The sequence below is a fragment of the Achroia grisella genome, unplaced genomic scaffold, assembly GCF_030625045.1.
Source record: "Achroia grisella isolate CSIRO2021 unplaced genomic scaffold, CSIRO_AGI_Agris_v1 utg874, whole genome shotgun sequence".
NCBI lineage: Eukaryota > Metazoa > Arthropoda > Insecta > Lepidoptera > Pyralidae > Achroia > Achroia grisella.
The window spans coordinates 2747362-2772535 of NW_026713051.1; the positions used below are offsets into that span (position 1 = coordinate 2747362).

Sequence of the window (25174 nt, forward strand, 5' to 3'; positions counted from 1 at the left end):
TTCATAGTAAAGTTTTCCAAATAATTTTGATAAAAGCCTTAGGGTTATTATTTATCGTAGGTAAAGGACCTATGATAAATAATAACCACTCAACACTCTTTTAATTAAAATATCATAAATATTAAAATCGGAGAAAGTTTTTAGCGCTGGCAATACTAAGATTCAATGCCATCCCATAAAAGCGGACTCGCTGCATGGTTACAATGTACCAAAATAAAAAAATCTTCCAAATTTTGTTCAAAGCCAACCTCGGCGACCATCTTGGATTTTTCCATTTTGATACTTCTGACGTATATATTACATGACGACAGATATATTTCGTCCATATAATGTACAGAGACACGGTCCTTTTAAAATATTCGGTCGGTTCCTTAGTAAATATTACTTTCTACGAAAATCTATGCATGGTGTTGCCCCCTAATTTTACAAAAAATTGCATAAAACTATTAAGATGAGATTTATTATAGATACCCGTCACTTTTATGTTTAAATGTCGAAAAAAAATTCCCACATTTAAGGTTTGCAAAATTACCCAAAAATCGGGGAAAATTTGTAGCCTATATAATACTTCACGTCTTTGCTCCATAGAAGTAACTTGCTGTAAGAAATAAAATACTACCCCAAAAATGAGTTTTAAAACGTCCCTAAACTTGTCATCGGGAATAAAGTACCCTAACTCGGCCGCCATCTTGAATGATTCCATTTTAAATAGTTGTTTTAACATATACACCTTGGTGAGAAACATTTCGTCCATACATTGTACAGAGCCAAGGTAACTCCTTCTAGTAGTTCCTAAGTACTGTTTACAATGGAAATCTATATATGGTGTTGCCAGCTCATTTTAACAAAAAACACCTAAGACCCCTTGGGGATTATTTTTGACAGATCGTCATCATTGTTTGGTCTAAAATGATGAAACAAAAAATTCCACGTTTTTTTTTACTTCTCTCCGATATTACCCTAAAATCGGGGAAAATTTTTAGACCAGATAGTGCTTCGTACCCAGAGTTTCCACTGTTCCATAAAAGTCAACTCGCTGCAGTGACGATGGGTACCTGAAAATTGAATTTAAAAAAGTACCCTAACTCGGCCGCCATCTTGGATTTTTACTTCTTAATACTTTTGACGTATTCACCCTAATAACAGAAACATTTCGTCCATACATTATGTAGAGTCTCGGTGACTTCTTCTTGTACTATTCCCTAAGAAAACTGATCTAAGATGTTGCCAAATAATTGTGACAAAAACCAATAAGGGGATGATTTTTGACAGATATCCATCATTATTTTGTTTGAAATATCGAAAAAAAAATCCCACATTTTGGACTTGTCTTCTAAATTACCCAAAATCGGGGAAAATTTTCATACCATTTTTCCTTTTTCGTCCATATATTGTACAGAGACACGATCCTTCTAGTGGGTCCTTAGTAAATATTACTTTTTACGAAAATCGATGCATGGTGTTGCCACCTAATTTTACAAAAAATCGCATATAACTATTAAAATGATATTTATTATAGATCTCCGTTGCTCTTATATATAGTTTGTCGAAAAAAAAAAACCCACATTTTGGGTTTGCAAAATTACCCAAAAAACGGGGAACATTTGTAACCTAGGTAATATTTCGAACCGAAATCTACCACGGCTCAATAAAGGTCGACTCGCTGCAGGGAAGCCAGGTAAATTTATCATCAGAGAAAAAATACTCAAACTCGGCCGCCACCTTGGATTTTTCCTTTTTTAAATACTTTTAACTTATCCACTTTGGTGACAGAAACATTTTGTCCATACATTGTACAGATGTAAGGTGACTCCTTCTAGTACTTCCTTAGTACTGTTTACTATGAAAATTAGTTAATACTTCGCACCGAGAGTTTCCATTCCTCAATAGAAGTCAGTTCGCTGCAGGGTTGATAGGTGCCACAAAACTGAATTTACTAAAAAGACCTTAAAATTGTCATAATAAATAAAGTATCCTAATTCGGCCGCCATCTTGGATTTTTCCTTTTTAAATACTTTTAACACATACATTTTGGTGACAGAAACACTTCATATATACATTGTACAGAGCCCAGGTTACACCTCTAGTTCCTTAGTACGGTTTACTATGAAAATCGATGTATGGTGCTGCCAGATGATTTTGACAAAAACCACCTAGGATCCTTTGGGGGATGATTTTGAACCAATGCTCATCACTGTTTTGTTCAAATTAACGAAAAAAAAAATTCCCACGTTTTTTTACATTTTCTCTGAAATTACCCCAAAATCGGGGAAAATTTTTAGACCAGGTAAAATTTTCCACCGAGAGTTTCCATTGCTCTATAGAAGTCAACTCGCGTCAGGGATTAATTGTACCCCAAAATTGAATTTTAAAAAGTCCCTAAAATTGTCAACATAAATTAAGTACCCTAACTCGGCCGCCATCTTAGATTTTTACTTTTTAATACTTTTGACATATTCACCCTAGTGACAGAAACATTTCGTTCATACATTGTATAGAGCCTCAGCGACTCCTTCTAGTTCTATTCTCTAAGAAAACTGATGTAAGGTGTTGCCAGATAATTCTGACAAAAAACACCTAAACTCAATAGGGGGATTGTTTTTGACAGATTTTCATCATTCTTTTGTTTGAAATGTCCAAAAAAAATTTTCCCACTTTTTAGGACCTATCTCAAAAATTACCCTAAAATCGGGGAAAATTTTTATACCAGGTAATACTTTGTGTTGAGACACATCATCTCTCCATAGTAGTCGACTGGCTGTGGGGTTGCCAAGTGTCCTAAAACTACATTTAAAAATATCCCAATTTTTCTCCGAAAAGCAAAACTCCCCTATCTCTGCCGCCATCTTGGATTTCTAAAATTTCATAATTTTCCCTAGAGGCCGAGTCCTTCGGCTATCCGACGCCGTACAGTGCGTTGAGCTAGCATACTCGTAGGTACCCTATCAATTTCAGTTTTTGAAGCTAGACCTCAATTTCAAAATTTGTCCGATGATGTATGGGTGTTGCCAGCAAATTCTGAAGAAATCCACCTAAAACCCTTCAGGGGACGATTTGTAGTAGACCAAAACGAGTTCTTCATTTAAAATGTCAAAAAAAAAATTTCCCACTTTATGGGACTTTTTTCCAAAATTAACCCAAAATCGGGGAAAAATTTTAGACCTGGCAAATCTTCTTACTCAGACTTACCCATGTCAGTAGGTGGCGTTTAGCTGCAGGGTTGCCATGTGCAGCAAAAACTCGATTGAAAATATCCCAAATTTTTTCCAAAAACTAAATCTCCCATAGCTTGGTCGCCATCTTGGATTTTTGAAATTTCATAATTTTCCCTAGAGGCCGGGTCTTTCAGCCTCCCAATGCCCTATAATAGGGATCGGTAGCTCCCCCGCAAGTACCCTAGGAATTTCAGTTTTTGGAGAGACACCCCAATTTCTATTTTGGTCAAACCATGTATGGGTGTTGCCAGCAAATTCCAACAAAACCCACCTAAAACCCTTTAGGGGATGTTTCTCGATAGGCCTTGATGCCTCTTTTGTCAAAAATGCCGAAAAAATTTTTTCCCACTTTTTGGGACATTTCTCCCAAATTACCCTAAATTCGGAAATTCTTTTTATCGCTGGCAATACTTCTTACCGAGACCCATCATCGCCCCATAGAAGCCGACTCGCTGCGGGGTTGCCCTGTACCTAAAAAATGATTTTGAAAATAATCCGGATTTTTAGGACCAAATTCACACGCCCCCAACTCGTCGGCCATCTTGGATTTTCGAAATTTCATAATTTTCCCTAGAGGTCGGGTCCTTCGAGTTTCCTATGCCCTACAACCGGTGTCGCCAGCACCCCCGCAACTACCCTGGGAATTTCGGTTTTTGAAACCCTAGAAAATTTTCAACCAGTTTTTGGCAATTTTTTCGCCGCCATCTTGGATTTTAATTTTTTGTTTTTACGCCATATTCTGGGTCCCGCCGAGACGTGCCAAATCACTCTTTGAACGGAATCGATCCGAGCGAAACTGTAAAAGTTAGCCGCCATCTTTGTCCGCCATCTTGGATTTTCCCAAATTTCGGAATTTTCTCGTGGTCACCCTAGCCAAAGGAACATTTCCCCCATACATCGTCTCGACCCCCGGACGCTCCTTCTGGGAGAACAACTATGTCAATCAGTGAGTGAGTCACCGTAATGCAGCTTTATATATTATAGACTAGAGGGTGCGTGTGTGCGCGGGCCTCAAGAGGCCCGCGAGGCGTTGTCCTTGATTTTTTTTGTGAAGACAGTTTTCTTTTCGAGTAGACTTGGTTGGCAAGTAGAGTTGTCTGTTTTGATACAATTAGGTGACTTCCTATTGTAACAGTGAATTTTTTTTTCACATGTACCATCCTGTGGTGAAACTTTGTATTTGGTCACAATACAAAACCTAACCTAACCTACCTCTTTGTTTACTATATTATTCTGTGGCTTTAATTTTTATTGCAATGGTCACAATACAAAACCTCACATTACCTACCTTTCTGTATTAGTATACAGAAATGTATGCTTAGTGTTGCCACCTAATTTTACAAAAAAATCGCATGAAACTATTAAGATGAGATTTATTATAGATCCCCGTCACTCTTATGTTAGAATGTCGAAAAAAAAAATTCCCACATTTTGGGTTTGCAAAATTACCTAAAAATCGGGGAAAATTTGTAGCCTAGATAATATTTCAAACCGAAATCTACCATGGCTCAATAAAGGCCGACTCGCTGCAGGGAAGCCAGGTACCCCAAAATGTATTCCTAAATTTATCATCAGAGATAAAATACTGATTTTTTTTGTGAAGACGGTTTTCTTTTCGAATAGACTTCTGTTTTGATACGATTAGGTGACTTCCTATTGTAACAGTGAATTTTTATTTCACGTGTACCATCCTGTGGCGAAACTTTGTATTGTAATGGTCACAATACAAAACCTAACCTAACCTACCTTTCTGTATACTATATTAGTCTGGGGTCAAAGTTTTTAATGTAGAGATCATAATACGAAACCATACCACAAAGGTTAATTCCTATTGTAAGAGTGAAAAAACGAAACTATTCTTCTATTCTATTCTATTCTATTATAATTGGCCATTATATCAGTACCTACCCGAATACGAAATACAAAATCATACCGAACCCTAGTTTCTGTATAATATATTAGTATGATGTCGCTATTTTAATTTCTAGTTCTATTTTATTAATGTAATTTTATTATCATAAAAATGAACCTAACCTTACCAATTAAAATATTTAAAAAAAATCCATTTTAACGACCTGGCCCTGAAAATACCCCAAAATCGGGGAAAGATTTTAGCGCTGGCAATAATAAGATTCAATGCCATCCCATAAATGCGGACTCGCTGCATGGTTACCATATACCAAAATAAAATTCTCCCAAATTTTGTTCAAAGTCAACCTCGGCGGTCATCTTGGATTTTTCCATTTTGATCTTTTGACATAGACGTGTGTCTATGTTAAGTCAAATGGAAATGTAAAAGCTTAACAATAGTAGTAGTGGTATATTTTATCCATTTTATCCACAAGTGGATAGGCAAAGGTACGAGACCATACAGCCTAACCTTCAGTAGTATTTCCATGAGATTCAAAAAGCTAAACATAATAAGAGCACAGACTCTATGTATGTGGAAAGAAATATAAGTATATGTATTTTTTTTTCTTTGCAATTATTTATTTTAAATGTGTTTTATAAATATTTCTATAATCCTCCATCATCCATTTTAAAATACGGCACTAACATATAAACTTATGCTACTTTGTTTCTCTGCCTTAGTGCTTCTTTACATAAATACACTTTTGCCTGTTTACTTATCAAATTTTAAAACAAAGTCAATGCGCAGTCAGTTCCATGTCAATCGATTGTCATTCTTTCAATCATTCTATAATGAAGAATGTTAATAGGTATGCCAATTCGGTTGAAAGTTTGGTATAGTAAAGTTTGTATGTATACAAATATATTAGTTTTTGTTTTAGTCAAAAATACCTGTTAGTTTTGATTTTATAGGCATTTAAACTTCGATAAATTTCGAGTCCCGCTAACAGTTACGTGACATTTGACGTCATTTTACAACGGTCCACTCCGCTTAGTAGCGAGTTGCCGGTAGGTCAGTGCCTAAGGAGTTCGTGCAGTATTTTGTTTTGTTTTCATCCGCGCATTACGTTAATATTCTATTAATGAAAAGGATGAAGGAATCGAAAAAGGGCAATCGGATGATCTGCCTAAAATGGATGCACTAATAGTTGTCCATTATTTATCAACAAATAGTGATTTCGTTGCCGCTGAAATACGAGGAATAAAAATGCAAAGGTAAGTTAACTTTTCTTGCTATTTAGAAAATAATTTATCTGTTAAAGTAAAGTAAAGTAAAGTATATGTCTGTCTTAAAGTGTTTTGTTAAAAAAAATACCCGACTGATGTCGTATTGCAAGTATTGCAACTCAAATAGGCAGAAAGGTTTGGTACCTTTTAAGTCTTACGTTATAGACAACAAATGTGTGTTAGAGTTTTATGTCTATAGGTGCGTATGTCCATATCTGAATATAGGTACCTCTTTTAATAAATTTAACTAAACACATATTGATTTATTGCAAATGTAGTGGGTTGAACAGATGTACTAAACCTTTTTAATTTTGATTTGTCTTATTAATAGGCCGTTTTATTTATTTTTATTTGTAACTTATTCCAGGCCGGCAAGAGACAGCTTTGGTGATGATGCTAACGTTTGCATACAAGTAAAAAGAGCAAGTGATGTTTGTACGATCAAATGTAGAATCACGCGCGAACACCGCGTACGTAACACACGTTATCGTTGCCGTTTAGAATGTAATGAAAAGGACCAAGAAGTTTTAAACGTAACTTGCGAAGATTGTGCCGCCAACAGAGGCTGTAAACGTACTATAGCATTTTTAATGTGGCTACATTGTCAAAGAGAGAACACAACGACTGTTATCAAATTGTTACTGTTATGTTGGATTTTTTTGTGGTTATAATAAAAAAATAACTATTGCTTTGTTGGTTGTATTTGTACATTTTGGCACAACACATGATTTATAATTTCTAATGAAACATAAGACGATTCCGTGCTGAGAGCGCGAGCGGACAGAGCGACTGTTGTACTATGACGTCACACCGTCACATGAGTCCGCATCGCACGTTTCCTTCTATAAATCAGAAACTAATTGACGTATTGAAGTAATTCTTTCACTTATATTTTTTATTAATGACAAAGAATATGGAGAGCTAATATTCAAAATTAGTTAACATTCTACATTCCAATGTTTTAACTTTTACATTCACTACTGAAAACAATGGCTGTATGGGTTGTAAGTCCTTTTGCCTTTCCCTGAAAAGCGAAAAACCGATCCTAAAGAAAAAAAAATTTGAATTACACTTTACTGTACTTTTTTAATTGCATAGTTTGAAATTCGTTATATTTTAATTTAATTACAATTCAAGTTTCTCTCAGTTAGTAGTGACTTTATTTTAAATACAGTTTATAAAATTACCGTTAACGACTATAAGGAATTGGAAGGTGTTATTTGTTGTACAAACTCCGCCCACGCCTTTGATTTGTATTTAAACCGTGTTATATACATATTGTTGTTAAATCTAACTACAAGAAAATGAATGTTTATGACTACAATTCATCTGTACACTCATCGGTGGCATCGTCACAACGTAGCACTTTTGTTGATATAAATGAAATAAAAAAATATATTAAGGACCTATTGAAATCTAGAATTTTCTTAGGTCGATATATAGAGAGAAGATTGGTAGACCAGCGGATAGGCTATCGGGACATTGTCTTAGTAAATGCTGCAGAATCCGAGTTAAAAAGAGACTTGTTAGAAGGACTTCAAAAGTTACGTCTTGTTTGTGGGTCTCACTGGATTGGCATTACAGACACAGAAGGACAGGGTTCGCCTGGAATTCATATATGGACGGAAATAGAGAACCAACCATTTGGACCTTTTTGGTTTCAAATTAAAACCATAAAATTTAGAGAATACGAAGTTATTGTTGTACTTAAGTGTATTAGGCATATAACTGATGCCTTTATGGAGTTAGAGCCCATATTAGCTGGTGGTATCAAGAAACGGAAACAAGAAAATAACTTAAATACTTCTGACAATATTTCATTGTGTGAATCTTATAAAGAAACTGTTGATGATTTGAAAAGTGCTCTTTCTATAACCAATGTTAAAGAATTTTTTATATTATTGTTTGCATTTATAATTACCATATTTACTGGGATTACAGTATTTGTTAACTTTCTTAGTAATTTTATGTTAGCACTAATAAGGGAAATCTCTATTTTAATTCAAAGTTTAACACCTATGTTTTTAGGTGTATTAAATTTTTTTAGTAATATAGTGAGGTTGCGTGTGAGTGTGAAGGTGCGAGTGGGATGAGCATTGCAATAATTTAATTTTTTAAATTTATTTTTACACTTTTTTGTAGCAGTTAATTAATATAAAAATATGTATATACAATGATGAGTACAAAAGATGGCCTTATCGCTAAACAATCTAATAATATGTAATGTAATGTAAATTTAACTCTATTTTTTTTGTGTATAATTCTTTATTGTTCTGTACTCTTAATGTTTCCATTGTTGATCTTCCAATAATCTCATCAGGTACATCATTATGTAGTAAACAAAAATATTATTAAAATACTTAAAATTGTATTATATAGACATGTTTTTGGGTGTTGATTAGATTGGTTTTTTTTCTATATTTTTCAATAATAATGAAGCAGGAATAGGTACTTTATTGTATCAAAAATAAATTAAATTAAATAGTAGATAATAGTATACCACTCTATTAAAAAGTAATGATTTTAAATTATAATGTAATGTTTTATACTTCACATCTACTTATAATGAGGCAATGAAGACATATCTACAATATACATGAGAATGTTGGCTATTTCTCCAAGAATAAAGTGTTAATTAAATTTTAAAATTATATTCCATAATGTTTTTATAGTAAGAAGTTATGATGAATGACTAATGTTTAGCATTTATAATGCTTGGATTACAGAATTCATATTTGTAGACTGGAAATAACAGGATATGATGAAACATATATTTTATATAATTACCACCATTGTATATATCATATTCTGACAAATAAATATATTATTATTATAGTCTCATTATTATTATTAAAAATATGTTTATAATAAATTCTAATATGTTATACAAAATTTGTATATTAAAGTAAATTTATATATATATCAATAGTTTGTGGTAGTTAAATTAATTTCTAATATTAGTATTTATAAATATACCATACGGACCTGTGGCGAAACTTTGCATTGTAATGGTCACAATATAAATCCTAACTTACCTTTCTGCATACTATATCTGTTTGGGATTTCAGGTTCTAACGTAAAGATCATAAAATTGAAATTAACCTAACACATTTTTTCTATACATCTGATTTATCTATAATCACCTTTAACTGTTGTAACTGGCTAATTACAAATGTATTTTGTATTCTAAATTTGTATTTAAATTCTCTAGTTCCTTTTATTGTATGTTCTTGTTTGTTACTTCACTTCATTCTATTCTATTGTCAATACTATCAAAAATATATATTTTCTCCGTATACCTAGTCTTTATTTCTTTTACCTATATACAAATATAATAAAACTACAACATTAATGGCAATATAAAGCCTAAATTGGCCTGTGGCCTTACTGAAAAGTAAATATGGTGATGAGGATAATTAATAAAAAAATATAGAACATAATCGGATTTTATTAGTATTACAGATGTTCTTCTACTATATAATACTCAACAACAAAATGTGTATAACATATTTTGTGTTGTCCATAATGGTGGTTAGTTTAGTTTATGATTTTAACGTCATCATTATGTTACTAAGATGAGCATTGTAATAGCTGCCTGATATTGCTACCGGTACTGTCTTTTGTGTATGATTTTTCATTGTTCTGTACACTTCTGTGCTCGAATGTTTCCATTGTTGATCTTCCAATAATCTCATCAGGTACATTATGCAACAAACAAAATATTATTAATAAACTTAAAACTGTATTACATAGAGATGTTTTTGGGTGTCGATTAGATTGGTTTCCACGACACCCAAGAGGTACAATCACATCGCGTTTTTTTTTGAAGTGGTGTCCCAGTCTTTTCCCAGTTTCATAGGTATTATACAAGCGCTCTAAAATTTTAGAGAATGAAAAAGACTGGCATAGTCCACTGCATTAGAACTATAGAATAGAGTGGTAAACAATACTTATATTTTGTTACTTTTAACATTTCGATTTATTACGAATTTTTTTATATATTGTTCAATAACAAAGCAAGAAAAATATTTTATTGTACCTCTTAAAAATAAATTGAATTAAATAGTAGATAATAGTATACCACTCTATTAAAAAATAAAGACTAAATTATTATGTAATATTTTATACTTTACATTTATTTACAATGAGGCAATGAAGACATATCTACAATACAAACGAGAACATCGGCTATTTCTCCAAGAATAAAGTGGTAATTAAATTTTAAAAATATGTTTATAATATTTTTTTTTATACGATATACAACATTTGTTTTAATTATAAGAATATTAATATTTCGATAGTTTGTATGGTAATTAAATTAATTTCTAATATTTATATACAACTCTCTTCCATAGGAGTACGAATATGTCAATAAAGTGAATGAGTGAATTTGGAGTGGAGTGGTGGACGATTACGATAGTCGAAAATGATACTTGAAGACTAAACGCATTACATCTTGAGTGTTATTTTTTTTTTAATATAATTCTATGACATAAGAAGTTGAACTGCTCGAAACTTATCATTTTTGATGATCGCAATAGGGTTACTCTACGTAAGTGTATATAAATATATATATTATATAAAAACATTAAAAACTAATAAGCCGCCACCAAAATTATATAAGTATGCAGGTGCAGTGCAGTGGGTTCTAATTGTGGCCGTCAATGTGTTAAGCTTCAGTCAACAAATTTTTAATAACTACATTTCTTACATACGGCACACCGTTTACGATTCGCTCTTTTGTAATTAAAACTTTAATGTTCTCAGCATGCCGTACTCGACCTAAGGCGACATATAGCTGACCATGGCTGAACACATCGGACCGCAGATCTACTCCTACTCTATCTATGGTCTGTCCTTGACTTTTATGTACAGTCATCGCGTAACATACTTGCAATGGAAACTGTCGACGACACATTTCAATAGGACTTCCCGGTTCAATGGGTGCTTTGAAAGAAATCCTTGGTATCCTATAAGTCTCCGAATTATGAGGTTTCCGAATCGTCACCAGTCTTGGCGATACCTCTACAACGACTACTTTAGTACCGTTCACAAGTCGATCTACAAAGCTGAGGTTTCTTACTATCATGCAGACGCAACCCTTTTTTATTGGCAGATCGTAATCAGGCACTCCCTTAGCTTGTACTTTGTGTAGCATATCGGGACCCAGATGAAATTCGTCGGCGTGTTCCACATCTACGCTATCAACACCATAGCAATGAATCATATCGCCATCAATGCGTTCTAATATATGGGCGTTTATATCATTAACATTAGTGTTATGAGTGGATAATATTGCTCTACTCGCGCATTCATCTGGATCGCACAACACATCGCCAGGAAAGACAAAGTCAAGCAAATCGTCGAGTTCGGTAACCACGTTTAAATTCTGTAAACTGATTAGCGTTTGAATATTTCTCCCTGTGCCAAAAGTGTGTGATTCGCAGGCACCGGAGCCTAGGTTTAACAAAAAATCTGAATATCCCTCGTCGTTGCGCGTTCTTTGAGCTTCTGTCAAAGAAAATTGGGTCATTTCATTCCATAAAGAAGATGTTCGGAGGGACGCTTGAATAATATCATTGTGACATCTCGCACTCGGTACAACTGGAGGTATTTGCCTAAAGTCACCAGCGAAAATCATAATTTTTCCTCCGAACGCTTTTCTGCAGTCCATCAAATCTTGCAGCGACCGGTCCAGAATGTGTACAAGATACTTGTGCGACATCGGCGCTTCGTCATATATAATAATGGAGGATTCGCGGATTAGTTCAGCCCGCTGGGTACCATTGGTTAAACTCCAATGACTCGTGTCATCGATCACTTCTAATGGTAATCGGAACATACTGTGAGCTGTGCAACCGCCTTCATAATTCTGTGCAGCTATTCCCGAACTCGCAGTACAAATTGCAACAGCTTTCAGTATTCCCCGTACATACGCTACTATAACTTTTAGCAACAATGTTTTACCAGTGCCTGAAGGGCCGTCCAAAAATAAAGTACGAGGTGTCTCGTCACAAGAGTGGTCAGTTGCTAATAACTTTATAACGTGATCGAATACGCGTTTCTGTGCAAGCGATAATAATGGTACCCATCGAGTAACGAATTCGCGCAAACTGTCATTATTATATTCCACTCGCTCTCTATCTAATTCTGTTGTGTCGTCTCGAACAAGTGGCAGCCCTTGGTCCTGAAGACGACTTCCATGTTTGCGGAGGAGTCGGTCAATTTCCTTTAACGCTTGGTTATACGCGCGATCTTCTTGATCGTTTGGGTGGCGTTCCAAAATATCTTCACTTATGAGATGTTTGAATTTATCCCACAGAATCATTGCAGGGGCGCCATTGGTAATTAAAAGCACGAAAAAGTGTCTAAGCTTTTTTCCATTATAAAATGCTGCCGCCTCTTGAATACATTTCTCGTATTCTTCTTCATCGTTAGCAATACCGACTGCCCGAGCTGCCTCTTGGAACGTTTTACAATTTGGTCCACCTAAAGTTAGCAAGTCGGCATAACCACGGCACGGGAAAGAACTCAACAACATTCTTAAATAGAACTGCTCGCCCCTGTTCGGTGCCACCCAATATAATCTAGCAACCATCTCTTTGCGTTGTCTTTTCGTAACGAAATATTTTCCTCCGCAAATTGAAAATATCTGTACATTCTTTGTCTTCGGTCGAGAGGCATGCACTATGTAATTTTCATAGAAGTCCTGATACGTGAGGTTCTCGAATTCTATTTCAGATGGCCTATTGAAATATTTCAATAGATCAGAATTAGATCGCTCAACAGCTTCAGATTCTTGACCTCGTCTGAAAAATACAGTATGCTGTCCCTCTAGATGTACCGTCAACTGCTTTATGGTAGGTTCTCGTGCTGTGAGATCAAATTCGAAAGTTCTCCATGCGGCATCGCAAGCACCTATATATCGTTTGGTCACATATTGTTCTATTTCATTGTTGCGAAGTTCGTCTGGAACAATCGCTACGCGTGCTTCGTCTGGGCCTTTTGTCATATATTTAAAAAGATACTTGACGATTTTCCGCGTTGAAGATATTTCTAGATTTATGTGACAATCATATTTTAATAGCAATGCCGCATTATATGGTACTATCCATAGGTCGTTAACTGTTACACTACGATTTCGGTATGAGATATTGGCTGTGTTCGACGAATTCCTTTTTAATACTACAAAACCTCTTTCATCAGTGTAGGTGGTGTCGGTTTCTTTTTTGGGAAAATGTTTGATACATTTTTGCTTTTCCGCATCCCAACACGGCAAATTAGTACGATGATTAATGCCACATGGGCCATGAACCATATGTTTTAGTACCAGCGTGCGCAATCTTCCATCCGCTTCGTGTTCAGTGGGTATATCTGCACGTACCACTTTATCAATGTCGATATTCTGAACCGGTCCACCGCCGTCTACGCGAAAGCATATATGCGCGTGTGGCAAACCTCGTTTCTGAAACTCTATTACATATAAAATATATATTTGTTTACCGAACCAAGATCCGCTGCGTAAATCTCTCAATAATTGTGACAGTTTTAAATTAAATACGCGGGCACAAATAGAAGCTGAAGGCATAATACTGTTTGAGGAAGTGTTTTCTACTATTTCCTTCCATTTGGGATTACATGTAATCGTTAAAAAATATGAAGGTTTTCCCAATCTATTAACGATTGCAATCGCATCCATGTATTTACATTTCATGTAACGTGGACCACCCGTGAACGTATTTGGTAAGTATACACGACCTGGTACCACACCGCCTTCTCCTTGTACAGTTTCATCTGTAGCAATTTCTTCCAAAGGAGCGAGACGAAGTTCTCCTTGGGAATTATATTTCTGCAGATTAGCGACATAGCGAAGCCGTTCTTCTTCGACTCTACAGTACATGTCTACAAGCCATTCCTCTGATAGGCGACCCATTTGCGAAAATCGGGACTCCGACAGCAGAAGACATCTATAGTATTTTACTTGTGATAATTTGTGACCCTGATTATCCAGAGTATTTATTGTCCATCCAACACCTCCGTGTGGATAAAGTAATGGATATTGAAATACTTCATATAATGGATTAAATATGTCGACTGTGTGCGGTTTCTTTTCCCCAATTTTCCATATACACATACTTCTCGGTACATGTTGCTCTCTGTCGGTACTAATGATAGCTGCAATTTCTTCGCCGCGCGGCATATCGCCTAAAATATTACCGTGTGTGGCACGAGAAGTACGTTCGAACACAAGACGTGCCTCTGTGGAAGATTCATTAGAGAGACGTTTAAAGCAGTCAATAAACGGATTGACTGTGTTTAAAAAGTTCGTAATCTCTTGCAAAATCTTCTGATCGAGGTTACGGTTTTGTGCCAATCTTTTCCGCTCTTCGCCGTCATCGATATAAAGTCCGACAGGATTCGTGGATTCTGTGTATGACATATCAAAGACTCTATGGTACGTTCGCCCTTGAATTTTTATAAAACTCAGCCCAGTCGTTGGATGCTGATATCCATGAGAAACACCCAGAGCGCTAAAAGCAAATAGATTATTATACGCTCTAGCATATTTAATAAAATCTTGGCTACAATAAAATCCTTCTATGAGTGGAGGTAAATGTAGGATATTAAAACGGCCGTTTCCACAACACCATTGTACCCTACCCCTCTCTTCATTAAACAACTTGGCACCACATTTTGGACAAGATAAAACATCGACTGCACTTAAAGACGTTTTTTTTAACGAATATATAACTACGCAGTTTAATTCGTTACCTGATTTTTCCCCTATTAAACCAGTCCGTCTTAAAATAGGTTCGACAGTCCTTATGCGATTGTAGACGGCATCACGTTCGCTAATTTGCTCGCGATTACGTTCTCGATACCGCTGTACGGCATCTTGATTCACTTCTGGGTGTAATTCCGTATATCGAGTAACGGCTTTACGGTGTATATCTGGATGGTTAATGGAATATCGATGAACAGCTTTTTGATGGACTTCGCTATGTGTTACATTATACTTTGTAGATGCTGCCAAGTGCGAGTTATTGTTGAGTTTTTTTGGTCCATGTTTGAGATTTAAGGGTCGCCCAGATTTTTTGAAATGCTTTACATTATGTACTTGACTATTTTCTTCAAGAACAGTAATACAGGACATAGGTACCGGTGTATCTAACCTTTTATCATTATTTACCACAATCACCGATTGAGTAGATAATTCCTCACTATTTTGAACAAACGATGTCACGATGATATGGTGAATTGCATATTCACGCTGGTGACCATCTAATGTCGCATTGCGCAATAAAAGTTCGGACAAGGAACGAAGCCCATTAACTTGAAATAGTCTTGCGCGGTTTTCGTCACTGCGATGACTGTACATACGGTTTGAATCTACTGCGTGAGAATCAAACAAATAATAGATTCCATCCGTGCTAGTCATGTCTAACTGTTGACTATGAATATTACCGTTAGATTTCCAAAAGGACACCGTCGTATTTTGGCCGGTGAATTGAAAACCGCTGTTTGCGGAACTGTGTCTATGAAATAACATGCGAATTTTATTTTCTAATTCTATTATCTTATTGCTTAGTTGTGACTCGTAACACGGATATAATCCCTGATCTGTCCATTCTACACATAAGTCTACTTTATAATTGACCATGTTTAATGATGACGGCAATTCCTCCGGTTCTATAAGTCTAGGTTCTGTGCCACGAAGAACAACATTTAAATATATATAATTTCCAACGTTTAAAATAAAGTCAATATCGTTAGTAGTTAAAATAGTCTGGCCCTTAATATACGAATAAATTAAACCGCATGCCGACATCACTACACATTGCAAATTGTTACCACCCTGCAAAGTTCCTTGATGGGTGGTACCGGCAGCGACACACCTGACACTTGGCTCATCCGAATGCATGTCAACCCGAGCTACCTCCAAAAGGAGATTCGCTGACAACGTGGGTTCTTTACATACAGTAGGGACATTGATATCATTACTCTGTTCCATTGATTTAGAATTCTAGAACATAAAAAAAGAATTATAAGATTTTATTTATATTCCTTAGTTCAGGTTCTTATTTTGAAAATTTCTATTATCAAAGTATTACAATTTGCTCGCAAAAGATATAATTTCTATTAAAATCAATAACGATACTTTGTTATAAAAGAATGCTACACCATCAAGTTTTCAAAGGCTTGTTTAATTAGACTTTATTAAAAATTCAATTCCAAGTAATAATTTTAAAAATCTTCATAAACAAAGAATCTTAAGTTAATAAACATGATTAGGTTACTATTTTCTAAACACAAAATATTGCATTGTAATTACCTAAGTAATATTTAGACATACGCATTTACATTATAATTTATAAACCAACTTTATATTTATGACCAACTTAATACCTACCATAATATCAGATTCAATGGAGGATATCGACATGGATGTATTAGAAGATAGAACAATGACATCATTATTCCAAATTTTTGATTTTTTAATCGAATGGTCCAGTGTCATATTATCTAAATCGTCCTGAAAAACAATTTATATTATATTTCAAGAAATTAAATAAAAATATATATTAAATTATATATATATTTTATTTGTTTCTTTTATTCATTTATTTTTTCTAAATATTCTGTTTTCATCTGTATTTTTTTATGGTGCAATAATAAATTTAAAAAAATATTATTTTCAACACGGGATCACTTGATAATGTGGTAGCCGTGGTGCTGTTCATATAGTGGCATATATAGTCAATGATTATCACTTGCCATTACCTGGGCTAGTTTGCCATTTCAGATGCATTAAAAATGAACTTGTAGATCATATAAACACTTGAGAGAGTCTGAATTAGACTTTGATATCTTTAGGAGGTCAGAAAAAATATTTATTCCAGGGGTAATCACAAAAATAGAATAAATATGTTATAAAAAGATTTTAAATATAAAGTGCAATGGAAATAAATACCCAATCGTTTAAAAATAACTAATATTCGGTTATAGATCCAATGTCACTTACATTATTGGAGTGTTGACTTGTCATTGGTGAAGATGACTCTTCAGGTGACAATACCACGACACTGTGACTCCAAACTCTCGAATGTTGTTTTTCTGAGTTGTGAACGCTTATACTATTTATTACCTAAAATTGGAAGTATAATTATACCATACTAATATAATAACAGAAGTATTAGGGATATCGTTATTATAAAAAAAAAAACAGTTTAGTATACATGAATATCTTTCGCACAACATACTGTTAAACCAGAAAAACCTATTGTATATTACGAAATGCATTGATCCATATTGTTTATTATAATGCGACGTACGAGCGAACGAATTTAAAGTTATAACTTAATCATCCATTTTTACGTTTTGCCTGTAAACCTTAATAAAAAAACGTTTCAATATTTCACACAGGTTTCTCAATTTTTCCAACCTGTGACTACTTCATATAATTCATATAATATAATTACATTATACAATCACATCATAACAATAACTCTTTTAGTACCTAGTACCACCACAAAAAAATGGGATTCAATTGTTAGCAAGTTTATTGGGACTATCCTAATTATCGTAAACACAGGTGAAGACATACAAACCATCTGAACTGACTGATGAAATTTCTACGTCATTGGAATTCCAATAACAACAGGTACCAGGCAGTAAGTGGCAACAATCTTATTATATATATATATATATATATATATATATATATATGTATGTATGTACATAAACAGTACAACGAACATGTATTTCGCGTGATGCGCCTCATGTGTAGCCATACCAGAGGACTAAGTAGTTATACCTTCATACCCCATAATTTCACTACCATGTCAAGAAAAAAGTATACTACTCCTTTTTAAATTTTTTATTTTTTTTTATTTTTAAAGAAATTTTTATTTGCGGAATAAACTTAGTGGAGTGTCTATTGCATTCAATATAATAATAATAGGTAGATAGGTAGATATGGCGCAGTGCTGATATTAAGTATTACCAATGTTACCAAGGAAGACTTTCTAAAGAGAAGCTGTGCAAATTGTTTGGCAGTGAAACTACGAGATATAGGCATGAGATCTTAATCTTTCGGAATGCTAACGCTGATGTCGTCGTCGTTTGGTTAGTTCTTAGGCGTAGTGCTGTTCATGTACATGTATATAAGCGACTGTTACCACTAACCATCAGGTGGGTCAGGTCGGATTATTTGCTTTACCAATCACATAAAATATCGTTTCTCGAATACCATTGCAATATTTTACTTAAGAAAAAAATTCAGAGTCGGTCGAAACATATATAATATATACGTATATCCCAATCGTAATTCACGGGTCACGAGATCAGTGGATAATCTGGCCAATGAAAAACTCATAGAACATTTATTATTATTATTAGTCCGGTTGTACAATTTTCAGCAATATTTAAAAATCAATGTTTAATCACCGATAACACCGGCAAATGAAGTAATTCAAAACTTAAGATAAGGATGTCAATAAACAACGTCGTTTATGAAATATCGATGTTTAGTTGTCGATAATATCGACGACTCTTTAACATCTTGACGTTTCTCTAACATCGATAAAAGAAGGTCATTCGAAAGAAAGTTCGACACCTAATAAAAAAAAAAGATAACGTAAAATGACATGATTTTCAATAGTTCTAAAGGAGACATCAATGTTTCTCAGTCGACATTCGATTTCGCAACTCTATACTTATAGATTCACATGTCGACATCGATATTTTCTAATATCTATCATGTCTACAGAGTATAAAAAATAAATTATTATTTACCTGATGATTACTGAAGAATGAATCATTATTTTGATTAAAGCTGCATACAATCGACTGTTTGGAATCACAGCGCCGTTTCTTGTTTAAAACCTTGTTAAAAGAAATTAACACTTTATAAAAATTGTAGGGGTTTTTAATGCTATTCATTAATGATACAAACAATAAAAAATACATGTGTCATATTTATCAGTCATATCATATTTATTTAGAACCATATTGAAAATTATAATATAAAAATAAAATATAAGAATCATAATCTCGATTTTCGATTGCAGGAATTATACGTCGTAAACCCTATTGCCTAATTGTGAGTTTCTGTCAATTGTCATAATTGTCATTAAGGAGTTTATATGTATATCTGGTGTCATTGTTATTGGTCTGGATTTGAATACATTGGGTGAAGTTGCTCTTAATATATTTGCGTATTATATGATTTCTAAATTGGGTAATAATGAAATATATTGTGTAAAATATAGAATACACGAAAATAGACAAATTAATCATAATATGTAGTTATATACGGAGTACGGAGTATTTATTTAAGTGACGTAATGACCACATTCACCATGTCAGGTTTTACCAAAATAAACAAACAGTGTTTACTACATAATCAAATGTTTGTTAAATGATACTACAAGAGATACTATTAAAATACTGAATATGAAATAGCTAGCCGAATGGGACAGCAGAGATGTTGATTATGTTTTATGTGCAAAAGTGGCTAATTTTCCAAAATTGGAAAAACAATCTTTATACTCAGTTCTCAAGCATTTTTCAAGAGTATAAAAGGATGTGAAGGGGTGTATACAATACAGTGTCATTGGTTCAGAATTAGTTTGCAGAGTAAACAGGCAGATTATAAGGAGAGTTAATTATTGTGCTATACTTTTACACAGTTTAAACTTTTAGTCCTTATATAATATATTTATGAATCAACATGTAAAATTTCCCAATTAGACATCAACTTTATTAAGGCGGTAGTTTTATTTTCAATGCAAAATTAAAAAATTGTAGAAATATTTCCATATTAAAATACAGTAATACTTCCAAAATTATACCCTATTTTTTTTTTTGCATTTATAACCTACATATGTCCAGATTAATAATAGCAAATAGTAATGATGAAAATTTCAAAGTGACACAGTATGCAGTCTACACATCCTAATTTATTTATTAAACAATAGGTTAATAATTTGTGAGTACTTATTTTAATTTAAAAAGTATAACACTAAGAATTCCTATTTTTTTTTATTTTAGTATAATAAAAATAAGATATGATTATAAAATATTTAACAGTTAAAATATACACATAACACTTAAAAAATAGAACATTAAATACAGTAATATCATGCTTATCTAAAATAAACCTTACTAAACATTACCATAAAGAATTATGTAAATGGAATAGCAAACAAGGTGATGGCACATCTGATAGTAAATGGGAAATGTCACCTGTATACATGAACAACACCATAGACTAATACACCATTATTAAATACTATGCTCTCTCTAAACTCATTATTACTATTCCACAGAACTAAGAATTCATGCCTGTACCCTGTACTTTTTCAGCCATATTTCACCTTTCAATCTAAATATAATTTTCAAAGAAAATTACATGGCGGTTGAAATAATTGAGACAGAGGTACCACACACAGACTTTAACTTTAATAAACTTTGTACAAAGTCTATCTTGGAGCACTTGAATAAGTGTCATTATAGAAATACACATAACAAACAAGATATTTACCTTATTGTGAGTTGCATGTAGCAACTCATTACAAGTGTTGGCAACCCCTTCAGAGATCTTCTTGGGCTGTGGTTTACGGCCACGAAGTTCTTTCTTTGGACGACCAACATTTCGTTTCATTTCCATCTACAAGAATATTTTTTATTAGAGTTTATGATAGTTTGCTATATATGTAACCAATAGGTTAAGCTTCTGTCACTGTCTTGATGAATCGAAAAACATTGGATAGTCATAATATATCATATCATAGCAACACATTAATATCTGGCTGCAGGGATGGTGCTGCAGTGATATATCACTGCTCTAGGAAGCTTTTGGATTATTAAATATTTTGTTTTTTGCAAAGGTGTTAGTACTTCAATTCTTCTAACTGCCTGTTAGAATATTTAACATTTCATAAGATTGTCATTCCTCTACTCCATCATTGGAGTGGTCAACCACGTTATCAGTGTTTCATTCAACTCTCAATGTCTACGCGTTAAATAAAGATTTAAAATCAACATTTTTATAAAAAGTAACCACTTTAACTCTCAATAGTAAATAATGGAGCACAAAACTTTTTACTTAAAATACGTACCTTTGTAAAAATAGTAAAAAGTATTCCAATAAGTAAGTAGATAATTAAATCATATTATATAACTAAAATCATAAATAATTAATAAAAATAATCACTTACCCTTGTAATATTCTTCAACTTCAACAAGTTTTAACACTTTTAACCAAAATTCTGTGTCAGTTATTTGATCGCGTTAGCGCCAAATTGAAATTTTCTCCTTCGATTTCCCGCTCTTTTGTTTTTTTTTATAACAATGTATTTTAAAATTCGAATCCATTCTTCTTTTTGAAAATTATCAGAACTGTTAATATTTTTTTTTCTATTTTCATTTTAAAATAGTTATTGTCTTTTAAATTAATTAACAATTATTCTTTTAGACAAATATTTTAGAATTGTATTCTAAAAAATATTTTTTCAAACACAAATATTTATTTTAATTGAAATTAAAATGGATTTTCCATGAATGGATGCAACCTTTCTTAAAAATTATTGTTAATTTACATTTACAAGCTATATTATGTAAAATAAAAGAAATGTAACTAATAAAAAAAGATATAGGTAATTCCAATTCATCCATCAATAAATATGTCTATATTATATTAAAAAATAATAAATACTCAACGAATTTTTTAACGTTATGCCTGAACCGTAAAATTTATTTTTCATTTAATTTACAAATTAAGCAAACAAATTCTCTCATGAGACCTATAATTATTTTATAGTATGTACTGTTCTGTTATGAAGTGCTGTGGTCACGAAACAAATCTGTATTATGTAATATTATCTTATCTGTGGCTGTATCCATGTATTGGGCTTAAGGACAAGCATTAGACATCTGTAGAATTTATTACCTGTACCTACTCTCATTCTACCGTTGTTCCACTTAATTATTGTGGTGTATGAAATTATCTATTAGCTATTATATATTTTTCTAGTTTATACAGTAATTTTAATTTGAACTACATGAAGAACACACTCATGGTCGTTGATATTCTAATAAGAAACATTAATAATGTAAACATCGCCTTCATACATAGTGCTGTAGTTTTGTCATTATGTTCTTCATATTTACCTGTAATATACATCGAGACAGTCGAAAGAATAAATCTACCACATATGCTAAATAAAACTTTTTATTACCATAAAAAAAATACCTTAAAATGTATGTACTTAAATAATTTCTTTTGTTACTGTATGTGAATATATTAAAAATGAAATAATAATGTATAGAAATTAAACTGCCTAAAAACATGGTTAATAATATTAAAGTTTTTTATTTATACTTAATAATTACCCAACATTTAATTAAGGACGTAACTATCTACTTTCTTTATTTCACGCTGTTATTTATTTAGAGTTTCCATTCCTCAATAGAAGTCAATTCGCTGCAGGGATGATAGGTGCCACAAAACTGAATTTTAAAAAGTCTTTAATATTGTCATCATAGATAAAGTATCCTATTTCGGCCGCCATCTTGGATTTTTCTTTTTTAAATACTGTGCACTTTGGTGACAGACACTTTATCCATAAATTGTACAGAGCAGAGGTTACATACACCTAGTAGTACGGTTTACTATAAAAATCGATGTAAGGTGTTGCCAGGTGATTTTGACAAAAACCATCTAGGATCCTTTGGGGGATAATTTTGGACCAATGCTCATCACTATTTTGTTCAAATTAACGAAAAAAAAAATCCCACGTTTTTTTACTTTTCTTCGAAATTACCCCAAAATCGGGAAAATTTTTTGGACCAGGTAATATTTCCCACCGAGAATTTCCATTGCTCTATAGAAGTCAACTCGCTGCAAGGTTTAGTGGTACCCCAAAATTGAATTTTTAAAAGTCCCTAAAAATGTCAACATAAATTAAGTACCCTAACTCGGCCGCCATCTTAGATTTTTACTTTTACATACTTTTGACATATTCACCCTAGTGACAGAAACATTTCGTTCATACATTGTATAGAGCCTCGGTGACTCCTAGTACTATTCTCTAAGAAAACTGATGTAAGGTGTTGCCAGATAATTCTGACAAAATCCACCTAAAATCAATAGGGGGATTGTTTTTGACAGATTTTCATCATTCTTTTGTTTGAAATGTCCGAAAATTATTGTCCCACTTTTTAGGACTTATCTCAAAAATTACCCTAAAATTGGGGAAAATTTTTATACCAGGTAATACTTTGTGTTGAGACACATCATCTCTCCATAGAAGTCGACTGGCTGTGGGGTTGGCAAGTGTCCTAAAACTACATTTAAAAATATCGCAAATTTTCTCCGAAAAGCAAAACTCCCCTATCTCTGCCGCCATTTTGGATTTTTACTTCTTAATAGTTTTGACGTATTCACCTTAGTAACAGAAATATTTCGTCCATACATTATGTAGAGCCTCGGTGACTTCTTCTTGTACTATTCCCTTAGAAAACTGATCTGAGGTGTTGCCAGATAATTTTGACAAAAACCACCAAAAATCCTTAAGGGGATGACTTTTGACAGATTTTCATCATTCTTTTATTTGAAATGTTGAAAAAAAATTTTCCCACTTTTTAGGACCTGTCTCAAAAAATACCCCAAAATCGGGGAAAATTTTCATACCAGGTAATACTTTGTGTCAAGAGACATCATCTCTCCATAGAAGTCGACTCGCTGCGGGGTTGCCATGTGTCCTAAAACAACATTTAAAAATGTCCCAAATTTTCTCCGAAAAGCAAAACTCCCCTACCTCTGCCACCATCTTGGATTTCTAAAATTTCATAATTTTCCCTAGAGGCCGGGTCCTTCGGCTATCCGACGCCGCACAGTGCGTTAAGCTAGCACCCTCGTAGGTACCCTATCAATTTCAGTTTTTGAAGCTAGACCTCAATTTCTAAATTTGTCCCATGATGTATGGGTGTTGCCAGCAAATTCTGACAAAATTCCCCTAAAACCCTTCAGGGGACGATTTTTGGTAGACCAACAAGACTTTTTCATTTAAAATGTCGAAAAAAATTTTTCCCACTTTATGGGACTTTTCTCCAAATTTAACCCAAAATCGGGGAAAATTTTTAGCCCTGGCAAATCTTCTTACTGAGACTTACCCATGTCAGTAGGTGGCGTTTAGCTACGGGGTTGCCATGTGCAGCAAAAACGCGATTGAAAATATCCCAAAATTTTTCCAAAAACTAAATCTCCCATAGCTTGGCCGCCATCTTGGATTTCTGAAATTTCATAATTTTCCCTAGAGGCCGGGTCTTTCAGCCTCCCAATGGCCTACAATAGGGATCGGTAGTATCCCCGCAAGTACCCTAGGAATTTCAGTTTTTGGAGAGACACCCCAATTTCTATTTTGGTCAAACCATGTATGGGTGTTGCCAGCAAATTCCAACAAAACCCACCTAAAACCCTTTAGGGGATGTTTCTCGATAGGCCTTGATGCCTCTTTTGTCAAAAATGTCGAAAAAAAATTTTCCCACTTTTTGGACCATTTCTCCCAAATTACCCCAAATTCGGGAATTCTTTTTAGCGCTGGCAATACTTCTTACCGAGACCCATCATCGCCCCATAGAAGCCGACTCGCTGCGGGGTTGCCCTGTACCTAAAAAATGATTTTGGAAATAATCCGGATTTTTAGGACCAAATTCACACGCCCCCAACTCGTCGGCCATCTTGGATTTTCGAAATTTCATAATTTTCCCTAGAGGCCGGGTCCTTCGACTTTCCTATGCCCCACAACCGGTGTCGC

The 25174-nt window shown here is 33.8% G+C and overlaps 2 protein-coding genes across 2 annotated transcripts; one reads left to right on the forward strand and one right to left on the reverse strand.

The window, feature by feature from the left end:
- The first annotated feature begins 7657 nt into the window (after positions 1 to 7657).
- Positions 7658 to 8446, forward strand: LOC131853104 (uncharacterized). The gene has a single exon (XM_059203920.1). It carries the CDS (start codon positions 7658 to 7660, stop codon positions 8444 to 8446), a length of 789 nt encoding a protein of 262 aa, XP_059059903.1.
- A 2576-nt stretch (positions 8447 to 11022) lies between these two features.
- Positions 11023 to 21018, reverse strand: LOC131853106 (uncharacterized). The gene is made up of 5 exons (XM_059203921.1): positions 20899 to 21018; positions 17377 to 17499; positions 16765 to 16887; positions 16206 to 16377; positions 11023 to 16058 (listed from the first exon to the last, which is right to left on the reverse strand). The coding sequence occupies exons 1-5, from the start codon at positions 21016 to 21018 to the stop codon at positions 11023 to 11025; spliced, it is 5574 nt and encodes a 1857-aa protein (XP_059059904.1).
- Positions 21019 to 25174: the final 4156 nt, after the last annotated feature.